Source organism: Chiloscyllium punctatum, chromosome 2 (assembly GCF_047496795.1).
Source record: "Chiloscyllium punctatum isolate Juve2018m chromosome 2, sChiPun1.3, whole genome shotgun sequence".
In the NCBI taxonomy this organism is placed as follows: Eukaryota; Metazoa; Chordata; class Chondrichthyes; order Orectolobiformes; family Hemiscylliidae; genus Chiloscyllium; species Chiloscyllium punctatum.
In genome coordinates, this window is record NC_092740.1 from 48,653,748 (window position 1) to 48,673,575 (window position 19,828).

Below are 19,828 nucleotides of genomic sequence, written 5' to 3' on the forward strand. Positions count from 1 at the left end.
CAATGCCAAAATGAAAGTGTGCCAACTGGAGAAAAATGTTGCTGAGTGGATACTTGAACCGAATAGTTACTTTGCAACAGTATTTATTGTAGAAGACACCGGCAAACAAACAAGACACCAAGAGAATCAAGAGGCAGAGGTGAGTGCAATGGCCAACACTAAGGAGAAGGTGCAGGGGAAGCTGAAAGTGGATAAATCACATGGACCACATGAACTAGACCCAAGAGTTCTGAGGGAGAATAGCTGAGAAGATTGTGGAGACATTAGTAGTGATCTTTCAGGAATCACTGGAGTCTGAAAGGGTCCCAGAGGACTGGAAAATGGCAAAGGTAAAACCCCATTTTAAGAAGGGAGGGAGGCAAAAGACATGCAACTATAAGCTGGTTAGCCTGACCTTGGTTGTTAAGACTTTAGAAATTATTACTTGGAAGTTCATGGTAAAATAGGGCTGAGCCAGCATTTCATCAAGAGGATGACATGCTTGAAAAATCAGTTTGAATTATTTGAGGAGGTAACAAGCAACTTAGACAAAGAGGGGCCAGTAAGTGTGATCTATTTGGATTTGAAGAAGGCCTTTGAACCATGTTCATCTTACACATTAACGATCTGGATGAAGGAACTGAGGGCCTTGTTGCTAAGTTAGCAGATAAAACAAAGATAGGCTATCGGAGGGTTTGGGTAGGCCAGCAGATTGGGCAAAGGAGTGGCAAATGAAACATAGTATGGGTATGTGTGAGAATATGTACTTTGGTAAGATGAACAGAGGTGTAGAACATTTTCTAAATAGGGAAAGGTTTTGGAAATTCGAAGCACAAATGGACTTAGGACTTCATTTGGCAGTTAGGAAGGAAAACACTATATTAAGATTCATTTCAATAGGGCTAGAATAAGACTGCAGAGGTGTTGAATAAGGCTCTGGTCAGCCTGAATTTGGAATACTGTGAGCATTTTTGGGCCCCACATTGAAGGAAGAATGTGCTGGCATTGAACACGGTCCAGAAAAGATTTAAAAGAATGATCGTGGAGATGAAGGGCTTGTCATAGAAGGAGCGGTTGAGGATTCTGGGTCTGTACTTGATTGAATTTAGAAGGACGGGAGTGAGGAGGAATCTGATTAACACTTACAGAATAATGAGAGGCTGGGAGTGAATGGATGTGGAAAGGATGTTTCCACGAGTCGGAGAGACCTGAGGCACAGCTTCAAATTGAATAATAATAGTAATAAGAGAATAATAATAATAATAATAATAGAACTGAGATGAGGAGGAATTTCTTCAGTCAGAAGGTGATGAATGCGTGTAACACGCTACCACAGAAGGCTGTGAAGGCCAAGTCATTGAGGGTATTTAAGACAGAAATGGATAGTGAAGTAGCTGCATAGAGGCTGCTATCCTGTCACCAAGTCACTCCTTTATTACATATGTATATTACACTGGCTGTGATTAGTCAATGTCACAGAGTCAGTCCCTCAAGTCAGGAGACTCTCTGAATATCGTGTTTATTTTTAAAAATTTTTTTTCTTTCTCTCTTTTTTAACCCACACTACCACCTAACTGCAGTAGTGCTTATTTTTTCCCCAGCACCCATGGTGTGTGTGTGCAGGTGTGAGACACAGTGAGAAACACAAGGTGCACGAATCTTTATTCAATTTCCACCACCAGGAAGAAAGGAAACACCTGAGTGGCCAGTGACAAGCACTGCCCTTCACATCAAAGGGCAATGCTGTGTGATCAAACAGTGAAGGGGAGGGTGGGGACTAAATCAAAATACAGTTGGACGGGGAAATAACGCACTCCACTCCCTGCGGCGCCCAAATATCGTGTTTATTTTTTCTTTTTTTTTGTCAGTATCCTGTCATCAAGTCACTTTATTTACATGTCCACGTTACATGGGCTCTAGCCAGCCAACTCAGAATCAGTCCCTGAGGTCAGGAGACTCTATGAATCCCCTCTTTATTTATTTATTTTTTAATTTTTTAAAAATTTATATATTTTTTTCCTTTAACCCCCACACTACCACCTAACTGCGGTAGTGCTTATTTTTTCCCCAGCACCCATGGTGTGTGTGTGTAGGTGTGAGACACAGTGAAAGACACAAAGTGCATTATTCAATTTCCACCACCAGGAAGATAGGAAAAAGAACCCAAGTGGCTAGTGACAAGCACTGCCCTTCACTTCAAAGGGCAATGCTGTGTGATCAAAGCAGTGAAGGGGAGGGTAAGTTCTAAATCAAAATACAGTTGGAGGGGGAAATAATGCACTCCACTCCCTGCGGCGCCCAAATATCATGTTTATATCTGTCAGCCAGGGGTCGATGATTGGTCCAGGTTAACAACGCATTAGCGTCCCTACTGCCACTTCACTGCCAGGAATATCAGGTTTAAGCAAGTTTAATGGTGCAGAATCTTCTCCCTATCAGCAACTCTGCCAGCACCTTCATTCCTGAAGAAGGGCTTATGCCCGAAACATCGATTCTCCTGCTCCTTGGATGCTGCCTGACCTGCTGCGCTTTTCCAGCAACACATTTTTCAGCTCTGATCTCCAGCATCTGCAGTCCTCACTTTCTCCCAGGTTAACAACCCAATTAAGGATCTCAGAGTCAATGAGATCCATCTAGTTTCAATCACCACGTTCATTTGCCCCCTCAGTTCAGGGATGTAATCCTGGTCTTTCTCCGGTAGTTTCTCCTGAGATGTTTTTGCTCCAGGTCCACTTCCTTTGATTCAGACGCTGACACAGGTGTTGTGTACCAGACCACCGCTCAACTCTTCATCCAAAGCATCTTGTAAGAGCTTCCTCCTCTTCTTCCTGTGGTAATGGTATTGAGGCTGCATCCATCTCAGACTCTGAGGTTTCCTTGACACTAAATGGAGGGGGAGCACCTACAGTTTCTGACAGGCCTTCTGGCTGTTCTGAGGGGCCAAGATGTTTTTTTCTTGCCCCATTTGCGAGGTAACAGCTTTCAGGTGATCCACATGTTTGTTCTGGACAGCCTCTTCTTCCTGAACTTTGTATGTCACTGGAGCTGACCTTGCGTCGGCCTCGCCTCATACCCATGCAGGACCATTTTCATGGTTTCGGCACCAAACTTCATTCCCTAAAGTAAAGTGTCTCTCTGACTTAGAGGAGGCATGGAGCCAGCATTAGCATCCCTACTGCCATTTCACTGCCAGGAATATCAGGTTTAAGCAGGTTTAAGCTGGTGCAGAGTCTTCTCCCCATCAGCAACTCTGCCAGAGGTATCCCTGCAGTCGTGTGAGGGACAGTCCTATTTTTCAAACAAGAACTGGGGCAGTTTGGTTTCAAGTGAAGCTATAGGCTGCTTCTTTAATCCTTTAACATTTGGGCCTCTCTTTTCACCAGATCATTGGTCAATGGATGGTATGGAGCTGTCCAAAAATGCCGAATGCCATTTGACTTTCGGGAATACTCGAATTCCCTGCTGGTAAATGACATCACTTTGCTCATGAGCAATACTACCAGGAGACCATGTATCACAAATCATGCTCGCAGCTTTTCAATCATCATCCTTGAGTTTGCCAAATAAACTCTAAGCGTGTCCAACCACTCTGAATCGGCATCCACAATGAGCAGGAATATTGAGCCCATGAAAGGACCAGCATAGTCAGCATGTAACTGTGTCCAGGGTTTACCCAGCCATTCCCACAAAAGTGGGAGTGCCGCTGGCAGTAATTTTTATCTTCACTGGCACTCTGGGCACTGCCCAACCAATTATGCCAACTTCCAATCCTGGCCACCAGGCAGAATCTCTTGCCAACATCTTTATTTTGTGAACCCCTAGATGACCCTGGTGGAACTCAGTATCTAGTGCTGAACTTTGCTCAGGACAATCACCCTTGCTCTCTACAGTAATACGCCGTCCTCTACAATGATCTAGTCTTGCTGGATCCAGAAAGGTTTCAATCCTGGTTGTGATGGCCCTTCTGTTTCTTTTATTACCACCAGCTGTTTTTGTTTTGCTAGACAGTCGGATATTGTTTGAGGTGACCGGAAGGATGTCCACTTCTATTGGGATGCCCTGTAGTTCCCATGTGCCAGTTGCCACATTTTCTAATGATCAAGCCAGTCCTAGTAACTGTTTGAACTCCAGTTGGGCTTCAGTGCGTAGGTGCTTTTGCATGGTTATGTTATTAATCTTACATACCAAATGGTCTCTCTGCATCTCATTAAAGTTAAACCAAAGTCACATGCCTCTGCCTGTTGTCCTAACCTCATCAAAAATCCCAACATGGATTTCCCTGGTTGTTGAACTGCTAAAAAGGACCAATAGTGTCTCAAAATTAGGGAAGGTTTGGGATTGTAATATTTCTTAATCAAATCGTTAACTCTAGCAAGGTCTCAGTGTCTGGTGCCTCTACGAAAGTTAAGCACTTAATAGGTCCGCAAGCACTCTGAAAGATTACTTGTTGCTTTTCATCTGTCATTTGCCTGGTAGAAAATATCACATTCTTTCCACAGACTGGGCCCGATCTTTGATGGCAGGGTTGAATGAGTCAAGCTTCCCTAATAAAGGTATGATGCGAGAAATACTTACCCCAACTCATAGATTCTGCTGACAGCAAATGTTCTTCAGCCATGTCATTTTTTTTTTCCTGCCAACACTGAAATAACTGCACAGAGGCTCCTACCCTGTCACCAAGTCACCCTTTATTTATATATGCATAGTGCACTGGCTGTGACCAGCCAGCTCGGAGCCAGTCTCTGAAGTCAGGATACTCTGAATCTCCTGTTTTTTTTTCTTTTTATTCTTTTTTTATGTGGTTCTTTTTTTTATTACCCCCACACTCCCGCCTAACTGCAGTAGTGCTTATTTTTTCCTCAGCACCCATGTTGTGTGTGTGCAATCTCCTGTTTATTTTCTTTTTTAACCCCACAGAACCACCTAATTGTAGTAGTGCTTATTAATCTCCTGTTTATATCTGTCAGCTCGGGCTTCCTGATTGGCCCAGACTAACAATTCCAATCAAGAATTTCATAGTCACAAAGATCTACCTGTTTCCATCACTAAAGATAAGTTCTTGATTAATAAGGGGATCAAGGGCTATGAGACAAGTCTGGAGAATGGGGTTGAGAAACATATCAGCCGTGATCGAAGAGCGGAACAGACCTGATGAGCCAAATGGCCTCATTCTGCTTCTATATCTAATAGTTGTATGGTCTAAACACAGTGAATGTTCAACAAGACTTCAGGATCTAGGTGCATAGGTCATTAAAATGCCAGAAACAGATGTACAAAACAATCAAGGAAGCTAATGAAATAGTTTTATGTCTAGGGGACTAGTATTTAAGGATAGAGAAGTCAAGTTACAGTTATACAAAACCTTGTGTAATACAGTGAGCAAATCTGAATAGGAAGGATATATTGGCCATGGACAATAGACAATAGGTGCAGGAGTAGGCCATTCTGCCCTTCGAGCCTGCACCAACAATCAATATGATCATGGCTGATCATCCTTAATCAGTATCCTGTTCCTGCCTTATCTCCATAACCATTGATTCCACTATCCTTGAGAGCTCTATCCAACTCTTTCTTAAATGAATCCAAGACTGGGCCTCCACTGCCCTCTGGGGCAGAGTATTCCACACAGAGGCCATGGAGGGAGTATGAGAATGGTCTACAAGAATGTACCTTAACTTTAGAGGTTAAAGTATGGGGAGAGGTCTGCTTTCACTAGAATTTAGTAGGTTAAGCGGTGGTCTGATGAAATTCATCAAGAAATTAACAGCAAAGGTAACAGCATCAAAGTAAATTATTTCTGCAAGTTGGGGTTGCTAGAACTGGGGATATGGTATGAGAATTCAGGAGAGATGTTAGGAAGCACTTCTACACACAGTGGGTGAACGCTTGGAACTCTCTTCCCCAAATGGCAGTGGATGCCGGATCAGTTGTTAATTTGAAATCTGAGGTAAATAAAATGTTAAGCAAAGATATTTGGAGGTAAAGGCCAAAGGCAGGTAAATGGTGTTAGGTCACAAATCAATCATAAACTCACTGAGTGGTGAAACAGACTCAAAGGGCTGAATGGTCTATAGCTGTTCCTGTGTTCCTCTGGTGATCTGAATGTGTTGATTATGGTCACTTCTGGTCACTTTGCAATGCTACCTCTGTAAAAGCTACCAAGTCATATCCATCCATTTTTATTTGTGCTGTCAATTCATCTATCTCATTCCACATGTTGTGTGCATTCAGATAAAGAACATTAAGTTTTTACTTAATCTTTGACTCTCTCTAATTTTAATTTCTGCTGCACTCTGATTATATTTTCTGCTCAGTCCTGTACCACTTTGATTATCATTTGCATCTTCACTACCCCTCCCCATGTCTCTGCTCTCTCGTGTTTATTTTGATATTTTAAACCTCCCTTCAGTTGAACCTCCAACTCCACTGCACTGTCTACAACCCTAGTTATACAATTCACGAGGTTATTGGTTATAGCATGGCTCAAATGAAGCCATCCCATTGGAAAAGCACTCTTTCCCAGGACGGGTACATCATGAATTGAATGAAAGTGAGTACTGCAGATGCTGGAGTTTAGAGTCAAAAGTGTGGTGCTAGAAAAGCACAGCAGGTCAGGCAGCATCCAAGGGGCAGGAGAATCCACATTTTGGGCAAAAGCCCTTCATTAGAAATGAGGCTGGGAGCCTCAGGGGTAGAGAGATAAATGAGAAGGGGGGTGGGGATGGGGGGGAAGGTAGCTGAGAGTGCAATAGGTGGATGGAGGTGGGGGTAAAATTGATAGATCAGAGGGGAGGGTGGTGCAGATAGGTGGGAAGGAAAATGGGCAGATGTGACAGGTCATGAGGACGGTGCTGGGCTGGAAGGTTAGAACTGGGGTAAGGTGGAGGCAGGGGAAATGAGGAAACTGGTGAAGTCCACATTGATGCCATGGGGTTGGAGGATTCCGAGGCAGAAGATGAGGCATTCTTCCTCAGGTATCGGGTGGTAAGGGAGTGGTGATGAAGGAGGCCCAGAACCTGCATGTCCTCACCAGAGTGGGAGGGGAAGTTGAAGTGTTCGGTCAGGGGGCAGTGGGGTTGGTTGGTGCGGGTGTCCAGGAGATGCTCTCAGAAGCGCTCTGCAAGGAGGCGTCCTCTCTCCCCAATGTAAAGGAGACTGCATCGGGAGCAACAGATACAGTAAATGACATGTATGGAAGGGCAGGTGAAACTTTGATGGATGTGGAAAGTTCTTTTGGGGCCTTGGACAGAGGTGAGATGGGAGATGTGGGCGCAGATTTTGCAATTCCTGCGGTGGCAGGGGAAGGTGCTGGAGTGGAGGGTGGGTTGTTGGGGGGGCCTATTTCTTATGCAGCAATCTTACAGTCCAGCATTTGATTTTCTATTCTTATTTCCCATGCACCAGTTTGCATTCCCTGAATGCTTACACAGCAGTATCAAAGACCAAAGGTGAACTGCTGTGTCATCAGCTTGAAAGTGTCAAAAAAGGTTTCAATCTCTGTATCATAGAATCATTCATTACAGAAGAGGCCCTTCAGTCCATCTAGTCTACATTGACAACAAACTACTATAAATCTACACTAGTTCCACTTTCTGGCACTTGCAGATCTGATTCCTTTTGATCATGATTTCATTCCAGCATTTAGAAGAAGACAAAAGTCCTCTTGTCTGGTTCATAGTTAGCTGACATCCAGCACTTTGAATGAGTGAATCCGACAACACAGGGTAGTTCTTTGACTGTGACCTTTATAGCATGCCAACATGAAAACAGAAGTGTTCAATCCCACTAGTAGACTCCAGTCGAGTTGAAATTGGCTTTTCAACCACTTTCAAAAGGAAATCACAAAATGTGTCTGTGGTTTGGGTCATAAACTGCAAGGGGTGGTTTATTGTTGAGGATGTCATCAGTCCCCCATTGCCTTTGTAGTACAGGAATTGAAGGCCAGTCTGTTTGAAGTTTCTTTGATACCATTAGATATTACATCCCATTGGTCCCACACAGCATTTTCCTGAATTTACACTTGTAGCTATTTTGCTTCTGTAGCAGTCCTCTTGTTTAAAAAAACATTTTGGTTTACAAGGGCTAAAAATGTGAGCACTAATATCGGGTTCAAACCCAAAGCATAATTCTAATTTATTTATGATTCAATTAGGGCAAATGATCAAAATAATACAAAAAGATACAAAAAAAACTAGAATAATTCAATTGAATTGATAGTTAGAATTATTTTTTTGTGATTCTAGTCAGTGATAGATATGTGCATGTAACAGTCAGGTTTGAATTTTGGTAGTTCTGCCCAAAGCAGGATATAATGTGAACGTCAGTTCATTCCTGGAGCTCAGAGGTCAAATTAAAACTAAGTTATTTGGAGAATTTCTCATTACTTCACAGTCCAGAGTGGCCTAAGGTTAGTACTCCAATTATTCATGATGAAAGGTAAATAGGCAGGATTTGTTGCAGGGAATGCTCATGATTGAATGCATTTAGAGAGTGATAGCGAAGTACAGCACAGAAACAGATCATTTGGTCCAACTTGTCTATACATACTAGATATCCTAAATTAATCTAGTCCCATTTGTCAGCACTTGGCCGATATTCCCCAAACCCTTCCTATTCATATACCCATCCAAATGCCTTTTAAATGTTGTAACTGTACCAACCTCCACCACCTCCTGGCAGCTCATTCCATACACACACTCTGTGTGAAAATGTTGCCACTTACGTTCCTTACAAATCTTTTCCCCTCTCACCCTAAACCTATGCCCTTTAGATTAGATTAGATTTCCTACAGTGTGGAAACAGGCCCTTCGGCCCAACCAGTCCACACCGACCCTCCGAAGAGTAACCCACCCAGACCCATTTCGCTCTGACTAATGCACCAAACACTGTGGGCAATTTAGCATGGCCAATTCACCTAACCTGCACATCTTTGGATTGTGGGAGGAAACCGGAGCACCCGCAGGAAACTCACGCAGACACGGGGAGAATGTGCAAACTCCACACAGACAGTCACCTGAGGCTAGAATCGAACCTGGGACCCTGGTGCTGTGAGGCAGCAGTGCTAACCACTGAGCCACTGTGCTGCCCCTACCTTGGGGAAAAGACCTTGTCTATTTATCCTATCTATGCCTCTCATGATCTTCTAGACCTCTATAAAGTCACCCTTCAGCCTCTGACCCTCCAAGGAAAATCACCTCAGCCTATTCAGCATCTCCCATAGCACAAACCCTCCAAACCTGCCATCATCCTTGTAAATCTTTTCTGAACCCTTCGATGTTTAACAACAATTTTCCTATAGCAGGGAGACCAGAATTGAATGCAGTATTCCAAGTGGTCTAATCGATGGCCTGTACAGCTACAACATGACCTTCCAACACCTAAACTCAATGCACTGACCAATAAAGGCAAGTGTACTAAATGCCTTCTTCACCAGACCTTCATTTTAGAGTTAAGATCAGCAAATGCAACTCCTATGGCAACTTCATTCATAACAAAATCTGATTAAACAGAACAAAGATATCTTCCAATTTGTCATCGATTTTCATATCTATGCTTCCTCTGTATCTTTATGATGATCAACTTTCTGCATTCATAATCTGTAGATAAAGAAAGTCTATTTGCCATGTTCCTGCAAACATAATCATTGACCATGTCAAAATGGCGGGAGTGGAGTAACAGCGTTCAAGTTCCTAAGCCTGGTGCTCATTCTCTTCTGTCTGTTTTTCTTTTGCTTCATTTTATGTTTGTTTTCTTTTACTTTAAAGGCTCTTACCTTTTGCAGCAGTAAGAGCAGACCCTGTGTGGAATAATGGACTGAAGCAGCAGCGGATCTCCCCAGGCCTGATGTTTCCCAGTGAACAAAGAGCAGATCTCAGGCTTAATCCCCTGCCCAGACTCACAGGCTGAACCGAGGCTCCAGGTCCATGGTTAGGCTAGAGGGGCCTGATGGCAGAAGCGGTGATGGCAGCGAGTTTGGTCCTAGTGTGGGAGCAGGCAGCATTGGTGGCAGCTGCATTGGCAAGTTTGACACTGTGGTGGCAGCAGGCAGGGACTTGAGGCATTTGGGTGGAGGCCTAAGTTTGAATGGTCCAAAGACCACTTAACGTTGTTGAGATAAAACTATAAGATTAGCATGAGGCAGTGTATGCTCAGGATTCACAGCAGAGGTGGCAGGGGTGATCTGGACACTTCTTCTCCTTTTGGCTCTAACTCATTTATTTCTTAGTTTTGGTTTTTTAAAATTCTGGTTTTTGTATTGTAAGATGGCACCAGAGAGTGGCAACTGTGTACACTTTTCATTGTACTCTTGGACTTAAACACACATTCTAAATATTTTAACTTGATGAAAATAACTCTATGACCCTCGATCAACATCCTAGTGTTGCCATTGACCAGAAGCTGAATGGATTAGCCATACAAACACTCTGGCTGAAAGAACAGATCAGGGGCACAGAATCCTATCGTGAGTAACTATCTCATGACTCCCTTAAATCTATCCATCAACTACAAGGCACAGTCACAATTATAGTGCAATACTCCCATTTGCCTGGATGGGTGCAGATCCAGTGATACTTCAGAAGTTTGGCTCCATCCAGGACAAAGCAGCCCTCTTGATTGAAACCACATCCACAGACCTGATAACAGCAGTGTGTACCATCTATAAGATGCACTATAGTAATGCATAAAGGCTCCTTCCAAACCCAGTTCCAATGCCATCGAGAAGAACTATGAGAAACAGATGCATGGGTACCCAACTATCTCCAGGTATCCATCCAGCCACTGACCACGTTACTGAGGAAATCTATCACCATTCCTGCAGTGTCGTTGGATCAACATCCTGTAATTCCTTTCCTAATATCATTGAAGATGTAACAACATGAAATGGACTGTAGCAGTGCAACGGGGCATTTTCCCAATACCTTCTCTAAGATAAGCAGGCATGGATTCTATTTGCTGGCCCAGTCAGTGAGGCCCACAGTGCTTGAAGAATAAAGAAAAACATTTGGAGGAATTCTGAATGCAATTTTTGATGCCACCGGACCGCAAGAATCTATTTAACTTTGGATTTTTGGATCATTTAATGAGAAGTTATTATTGCTCCTTTAACTGTATAAAGCTGAATATATCTCTCAATTATCACCAAAATAAATTTTATACAACCATGTTGATAACGTGTCAGACTAACATGCCTGACAGAGGTTTATATCTGTGATTGCAAGTCAGTTGACAAGTAAAGCAATGAAAGACTTGGTTTTCAATTGATGTGAAGGTCCAGATTGGAAGCACCCACAACTGACATTGTGCCATTTTACCACCATTACCTGTGTCCATTTTCAACGAGACCTGTTTGTGTCAGATCAACTGTCTTCTGACAGACAGAAAGTATGTGATTCACTGGGAATGCATTAAAAGAGGGACTAATTAAGGATCGAATCCCATTCTGACTGGGATTTCCCACTGGAAAAGTGGCAAGTTCACATTGGCATGGACTTTCAGCAGCACAATTCAGCTGGAAAGGGGGAGGAGACCAACACTGTGCATACAGAGGGCTCCTTTTGCATCCTTAATAACTGTGTCCAGCTGAGACAGCAGCTAATGACGATAAGTGCCTTCAGGCACATGCCCAGGCATTTGTGACCATTTTTAAAAACTCAGAAAACTTAAAAGGCCTTCTCCCTCAATGTTTCCACCTTCAGATTGGTAACACTCAACTCAGACAGCCGGGTTCAAAGAGTGTAGTGCTGGAAAAACACAGCCGGTCAGGCAGCATCCGAGGAGCAGGAGAATCGACATTTTGAGCATAAGCTCTTCAAAGGATTGTCAGGGGGTGGGTGCTAAAGGGGGCTGAGAGATAAATGGGAGAGGATGGGGCTGCGGAAAGGTAGCTGGGAACGCGATAGGTAAATGAAGGTGGGGGAGTGATGGTGATAGGTCAGAGTGCAGGGTGAAGTGGATAGGTGGGAAGGAAGATGGACATGTACGACAGTTCAAGAAAGCCGTGTCAAGTTGGATTTGGGATTAGGTGGAGGGAGGTAAGATGAGGAAATTGGTGAAGTTGACATTGATCCAACGTGGTTGGAGGGTCGCAAGGCGGAAGATGAGGTGTTCTTCCAGTCATCGGGTTGTTAGGATTTGGCGGTGGAGAAGGCCGAGGACTTGCACATCCTTGGTGGAGTGAGAGGGGGAGTTGATGTGTTCTGCCACAAGGCAGTGGGGTTGTTCAGTGCGTATGTCCCAGAGATGTTCTCTGAAACGTTCTGCAAGTTGGTGTCCTGTCTCCCTAATTTGGAAGAGACCATATCGAAAGCAACAGATACAGTAGATGAGGTATTTGGAGGTGCAAGAAAATCTCCGTGAGACGCGGAAGGATCCTTTGGGGCTGTGGATGGAGGTGAAGGGGTGGGGAGGGAAATGTGAGCACAGGTTTTACACCTCTTGCAGTGGCAGGGGGATGTGCGGTGAGTGGAGGGTGGGTTGGTGGTGAGGGGAGCGATGAACCTAACAAGGTACTCATGGAGAGAATGGTCTCTGCAGGATGCTGATAGGGATGGGGAGGGAAATATACCCCTAGTGGTAGGGCCTGATTGTAGGTGGTGGAAATGGCAGAAGATAATGCGATGTATTAGTGGGGTGGAAGGTGAGGATCAGGGGGCTTCTGGTCCTATTGCAGTTGGAGGGGTGGGACTCAAGGGCGGAGTCATGGGAAGTGGAGGACTGGAGGGCATTGTTGACTACATGGGAGGGGAAAATTTTGGTCCTTGAAGCAGGAGGCCATCTGGGATGTTCTGGAGTGGAACTGGTCCTCGTGGGAGCAGAGGCAGAGGAATTGGGCCTTAGGGATCGCATTTTTACAGGAGGGTGGTGAGGACGTGCAGTCCAGGTAGCTGTGGGAGTCAGCGGGCTTGAAGTAGACGTCCGTGTTGAGTTGGTTGGTGGAAATGGAGATGGAGAGGTCTAGGAAGGGAAGGGACATGTCTGAGATGGTTCAGGTGAACTTGAGGTCAGGGTGGAAGGTTTTCGTGAAGTTGATGAACTGTTCAACCTCCTCGTGAGAGCACAAGGTGGTGCCAATCCAGTCATCGATGTAATAGAGGAAAAGGTGGGGAATGATGGAGGTGTAACTGCGGAAGATGGACTATTCCACGTACCTAAGAGGCAGGTATAACTGGGCCCATGCGGGTCCCCATGGCTGCCCCTTTGGTCTAATGGAAGGGGGAGGATTTGAAGGAAAAATTGTTGAGAGTTGAGAGTGTGTCAGTGTCAGGTTGGGTCAGCTTGGAGGTCTTTGTCATGGAGATGTTCATTGGTGAAGATGAGGCATTGGTCATTGGTCCGAGGAACCAAAAGTCATGGAGGAGGTGGAAGGCGTGGGTGATGTCCTGAATTTATGTGGGGAAATCCTGGACCAAGGGAGGCAGGATGGTGTCAAGGTATGAGGAGATAAGTTCATTGGGGCAGGAGCAGGTAGAGATGATTGGTAGACTGGGGCAGTCAGGTTTGTGAATTTTGGGTAGGATGTAGAGCCAGGTGATGTGGGGTTTCCCAGACTATGACGTTGGAGACTGTGGATGTGAAATCCCCTGAGGTGATACGGTTGTGGATGGTCTGGGAGATGATAGTTTGGTGATGGGAAGTGAGGTTGTGGTCAAGGGGGCAGTAGGGGGAGGTGCCTGTGACTTGGCACCTGGCTTCAGCAGTGTACAAGTCAGTTTGCCAAACTACCACCGTGCCACCCCCCCCCCCTCTTTCCACTGGTTTGGTGATGAGGTTGAGATTGGAGAGGAAGGAGTGGAAGGGGGACAGATCGAGGTGGTCGATGTCACAGTGGCAGTTGGAGATGAAGAGATCAAGGATGGTAAGAGATCCTCACGGGGTGTCCAGGTGGATGGAGTAGGTTGGCGGTGAACAAAGGAGTCCTCGGAGGGTGGGTGGGAGCCCTAATGGAAAAGGTAAGCACGGAGGTGGAGGTCGCGGAAGAAAAATTTGATGTCGTGACGTGTGTTGAATTCATTGAAGTGGAGGCGTAGTGGGATGCAGGTGAGGCCTTTACTGAGGACTGATCATTCATCCTCAATGAGGGGGAGGTCTGGGGGAATGGTAGAATCATGACAGGGCTGTGGGCTAGGACCTGGTGTGGGGCTGGAGTTGCAAAGACAACTCGTCTTGTCATTTTCACCCCCAGTAGTTGCCATCGCCTCAGCCACTTCTGTCCCCACCGACGTCACTCACTAGGACACCACCAATGAACATGCAGATACTATGAACATACTATGACCACACTCACTCCAGAGACGGTCTCCGCCCCCACTCCCAACTCCAACCACACACCAGGTCCACTGGAGGAAGAAGACCTCATCTTCCGTCTTGGGACCCTCCAACCACATGCAATCCATGTCAATTTCACCAGTTTCCTCATCTCCCCTTCCCCCACTTTATCCCAGATCCAACCCTCCAACTCGGTACCATCCTCTTGAACTGTCCTACCTGTCCATCTTCCTTCCCAACTTTCTGCTCCACTCTCTGCTCTGACTGATCACCATCACACCACCACACCTCCGCCTTCACCTACCTATTACATTCCTAGTCACCTTCCCCTAGCCTCATCCCCTCTCATTTATCTCGCAGCCCCCTTGGGGCTCCCCATATTCCTGATGAACAGCTTATGTTCAAAACGCAACTCTCCTGCTCCTCGGATGCTGCCTGACCGTCTGTGTTTCTCCAGCGCCACAGATTTTGACTCTGATGTCCAAAGTCTGCAGTCCTCACTTTCTCTCAGACAGTAGGATTGCCAATCGGAAGCCTGGATGATCTCTTACTGTCCCTCTAATGACAGGTGCCCACCCAAAATCCCTTCCTGGCATTTAAAAAACACAGGGGTGCAGGTATGGAATATGCCATGTGGGGTACAGACCAGAACAATCACCATGTAAGTTTACTATGTGGTTCCCAACTGAGGTACAAAAACACAGCCCTGGGTTTAGTATAAAGTCAAATCGTTTCTGCATGAGCAGATCCAATTGAAAATATGTGCACAAACCAGAAACAATTTTAAAAAGGCACCAACGTCATCTAAACAGATATATTTTGAAAAAAAAGGTTTGCATTCATAAACTTACTGAATTCACTGACTTGACAATCCTCTTTCCTGGTTTCACTGGGTCATCATATTCAAGCACCACTGCACAGCTTCCACAGGAGCTTTCAAAACACATGGTCTTTGTTCCATGAAGGAGAAGCATGAAATGCAGGTATGGAGCCAGCGGAGTCCGTGGATCGATTTTTGTCACTGTTTGGAAACGTTAGGAAATATAGAACATGAGACAGGACTTGGAAATAGAAAACCTGTTAAACCTTAACAAAGATACAGTGGAGAGTACTGAGCTATATGTAACCAATTATCTTTCAGGTGCAATTGTAATGACCAACCAAGAACTTCACAGATTCCAAAACACAGAAGCAGCTTATTGGATCCAACATATCTATCCTTGTGTTTATTTTCCACATGAGATATCTTTTGCATCGGGCCAGCCTTTATTTCAATTCCCTGATTGGCATTGAGTAGACAGTAGCGAGCTCCCTTCCTGAATTTACATCGAGTGACAGGGTACCTGTGAAGAATCACCATTACAGTTTTGAGGAAGGATGATATGTGACTTGTACGGGAACTTGTAGATGGTCTTGCAGCCGAGCCTCTGTGACCTAGTTTTGCTCTGTGGTCAGGGATTGGAAGTTTTCAAAGGAGACTTATCAAATTTCTACAGTGCACCTCATCTATGCTGTACACCACTGCCATTGATAATGTTTTATGGAATAGGATAACCTTTATTGTCATGTGTACTCCATTGTACTCCAGTGAAAAGCTTTAACAATGTCTGTTTCTTATGGTGCCATCTTAGGGACAAGTATCCAGGTACAAATCTTGGATATATAGAGGAATGAAAAGTAGTTGCATTACTTTACAGAGTTTAAAAAAAATCTTAGAAATAAGACATTGTTAAAGGACTGACATTACAGTCAGGGAAAAAAATTTCAAACAGACATTACAGTGTAGCAGGTCAGCACTGGTCTGACCGCACACGCTGGAACCTCAGACCCAACCGGCGCTCCGCTTTAAGCCTCCACACTACTCTGTACCGGCAGGCAGCTCCTCCAAGGTAGGATCCAGGACTGTCTCCTGGACACCAGGCTCAGCCTGGAACTCACTCCCCTCACACTGCTCCAGGTCTCACTCACCTCACACTGCTCCAGGACACACTCCCCTAACACTGCTCCAGGTCTCACTCCCCTCACACTGCTCCAGCACTCACTCCCCTCACACTGCTCCAGCACTCACTGCCCTCACACTGCTCCAGGTCTCACTCCCCTCACACTGCTCCGGGACTCACTCCCCTCACACTGCTCCGGAACTCACTGCCCTCACACTGCTCTGGGACACACTCCCCTCAGACTGCTCCGGAACTCACTACCCTCACACTGCTCTGGGACTCACTCCCCTGACAATGCTCCAGGTCGCACTCCCCTCACACTGCTCCAGGACACACTCCCCTCACACTGCTCCGGGTCTCACTCCCCTCACACTGCTCCGGGACTCACTGCCCTCACACTGTTCAGGGACTCACTCCCCTCACACTGCTCCGGGACTCACTGCCCTCACACTGCTCCGGGACTCACTCCCCTCACACTGCTCCAGGACACACTCCCCTCACACTGCTCCAGGACACACTCCCCTCACACTGCTCCAGGACACATTCCCCTCACACTGCTCCGGGAATCACTCCCCTCACACTGCTCCAGGACACACTCCCCTCACACTGCTCTGGGCCTCACTCCCCTCACACTGCTCCGGGACCCTCTCCCCTCACAATGTTCCGGGACACACTGCCCTCACACTCCTCCGGGACTCACTCCCCTCACACTCCTCCGGGACTCACTGCCCTCACACTGCTCCGGGACTCACTCCTCTCACTCTGCTCCGGGACTCACTCCCCTCACACTGCTCCGGGACTCACTCCCCTCACACTGCTCTGGAACTCACTCCCCTCACACTGCTCCGGCACTCACTCCCCTCACACTGCTCTGGGACTCACTCCCCTCACACTGCTCCGGGACTCACTCCCCTTACACTGCTCTGGGACTCACTCCTCTCACACTGCTCTGGGTCTCACTCCCCTCACACTGCTCCAGGACACACTCCCCTCACACTGCTCCAGGACACATTCCCCTCACACTGCTCCGGGAATCACTCCCCTCACATTGCTCCAGGACACACTCCCCTCACACTGCTCTGGGCCTCACTCCCCTCACACTGCTCCGGGACCCTCTCCCCTCACAATGTTCCGGGACACACTGCCCTCACACTCCTCCGGGACTCACTCCCCTCACACTCCTCCGGGACTCACTCCCCTCACACTGCTCCGGGAGTCACTGCCCTAACACTGCTCCGGGACTCACTCCCCTCACACTGCTCCGGGACTCACTCCCCTCACACTGCTCTGGAACTCACTCCCCTCACACTGCTCCGGCACTCACTCCCCTCACACTGCTCTGGGACTCACTCCCCTCACACTGCTCCGGGACTCACTCCCCTTACACTGCTCTGGGACTCACTCCTCTCACACTGCTCTGGGTCTCACTCCCCTCACACTGCTCCAGGACACACTCCCCTCACACTGCTCCAGGACACATTCCCCTCACACTGCTCCAGGACACATTCCCCTCACACTGCTCCGGGAATCACTCCCCTCACACTGCTCCAGGACACACTCCCCTCACACTGCTCTGGGCCTCACTCCCCTCACACTGCTCCGGGACCCTCTCCCCTCACAATGTTCCGGGACACACTGCCCTCACACTCCTCCGGGACTCACTCCCCTCACGCTCCTCCGGGACTCACTGCCCTCACACTGCTCCGGGACTCACTCCTCTCACTCTGCTCCGGGACTCACTCCCCTCACACTGCTCCGGGAGTCACTGCCCTAACACTGCTCCAGGACTCACTCCCCTCACACTGCTCCGGGACTCACTCCCCTCACACTGCTCTGGAACTCACTCCCCTCACACTGCTCCGGCACTCACTCCCCTCACACTGCTCTGGGACTCACTCCCCTCACACTGCTCCGGGACTCACTCCCCTTATACTGCTCTGGGACTCACTCCCCTCACACTGCTCTGGAACTCACTCCCCTCACACTGCTCCGGCACTCACTCCCCTCACACTGCTCTGGGACTCACTCCCCTCACACTGCTCCGGGACTCACTTCCCTTACACTGCTCTGGGACTCACTCCTCTCACACTGCTCTGGGTCTCACTCCCCTCACACTGCTCCGGGACATACTCCCCTCACACTGCTCTGGGTCTCACTCCCCTCACACTGCTCCGGGACATACTCCCCTCACACTGCTCTGGGTCTCACTCCCCTCACACTGCTCCGGGACATACTCCCCTCACACTGCTCTGGGTCTCACTCCCCTTACACTGCTCTGGGACTCACTGTCCATGCACTGTTCCGGGACTTGTTGCTCCCATCCATTGCTCCAGGACCTACTCCCTATGCACTGCTCTAGGACTCGTTGCACCCATGCATCGCAGCGCGGCTCACTGTGTTCCAGTGAAAGGCGAGTTGATCAAGCGGAATTGTGTTTTCTCATTGATTTCTTTGAACTTTTTAATATGTTTTTGGAGATGTACTCATTCAGACAGGTGAAGAGTATTGCATCAGAATTTTGAGTTGAGCTTTGTAAATTAGTTGACAGGATCTGGGGAGTCTAGAGGTGAATTACTCAATACAGACTCCAGCCTCTGACCTGTTCTTGTGGCCTCAGTACTTATCTGACAGCCCAGTGAATAGTTTGAAGATTGGTAACCTACAACAATGGTAGGAGATGGTTGTACTCTGTATTGCTTGACATGGTCATTGTCTAGCTTTTGCATGATACAAACGCTACTTTTTACATATAGCCAATCCTGAATGTTGGTCTGGTCTGACTGCTGTGCTTTTCCAGTGCCACACCTTTTGACGTTGGCCTGACTGCAGATAAACATCTGAGGCGTTGAAAGTTTTACTGAACACCATATAATCATTAGCAAACATTTCTATTTCTGATACTATAATGAAGAGAATGTCATTAATAAAAGTTACTGAAGATGGTTGGATCTGCCCTTAGGAACTTCTGCATAGATGTCCTAGATAATGACAGATATCTACGTCTGTGCAAGGATCCATTGATTCCAACTAGAGGAGAGTTCTCCTCAATTTGCAGTGAGTTTAGCTTTGGTTTGGTAGGTTTACTGGCATCACATAGTCTAATGCTGTCTTTATAACAGATCACATGTCCTTTGGAATTCAGTTCTTTATTTCCATTTTTAAACGTAAACTGTAAAAGGTTGGAATTCTGTGGCTTGTGGATACTCAAAATGGATATCGGTGAACAACTTACTGCTGAGTGGGAGCTGCATAATATCACTGCTCCTTTTATCGCTCTGCTGATGATAATGGAAAACTGGACATGTTCTGCTTTTAAACATTCTCTGGACAATTCTCCAAACTGTGGACAATTCTCCAAACTGTGGGGTCAATGTCAATTTATGGCGTAACCAAGTTTCTAAGCAATCTTAATGTTGATTCTTTGCATTCCAATTCTATCTCACCCAAAATGAACCCAGTGTTTTTTCTGTTATTGTTTTTCAAAATAGCTTGACAATGTTCAGGATGAAGCAACCAGCTTGATTGACACCCCCTCCACCACAGTTAATAACCACTGCCTTTGCCGTTGCTAGCCCATGGCAACAGTGTACCATCTACAAGTTTACTGAGAGATTCACCAATGTTTCTTCATTAGTTCCTTGAAA

General features: G+C 46.5%; 1 protein-coding gene across 3 annotated transcripts in view; it reads right to left on the reverse strand.

The window, feature by feature from the left end:
- The window catches only part of LOC140483790 (xanthine dehydrogenase-like), a 173,386-nt gene that overhangs the window by 136,364 nt on the left and 17,194 nt on the right, over positions 1–19,828 (reverse strand). For all 3 annotated transcript variants that reach the window (XM_072582379.1, XM_072582357.1, XM_072582368.1), the window contains exon 4: positions 15,096–15,265. In XM_072582379.1, the coding sequence (XP_072438480.1) occupies positions 15,096–15,265 (170 nt within the window). The remainder of the gene's footprint in view (positions 1–15,095; positions 15,266–19,828) is intronic.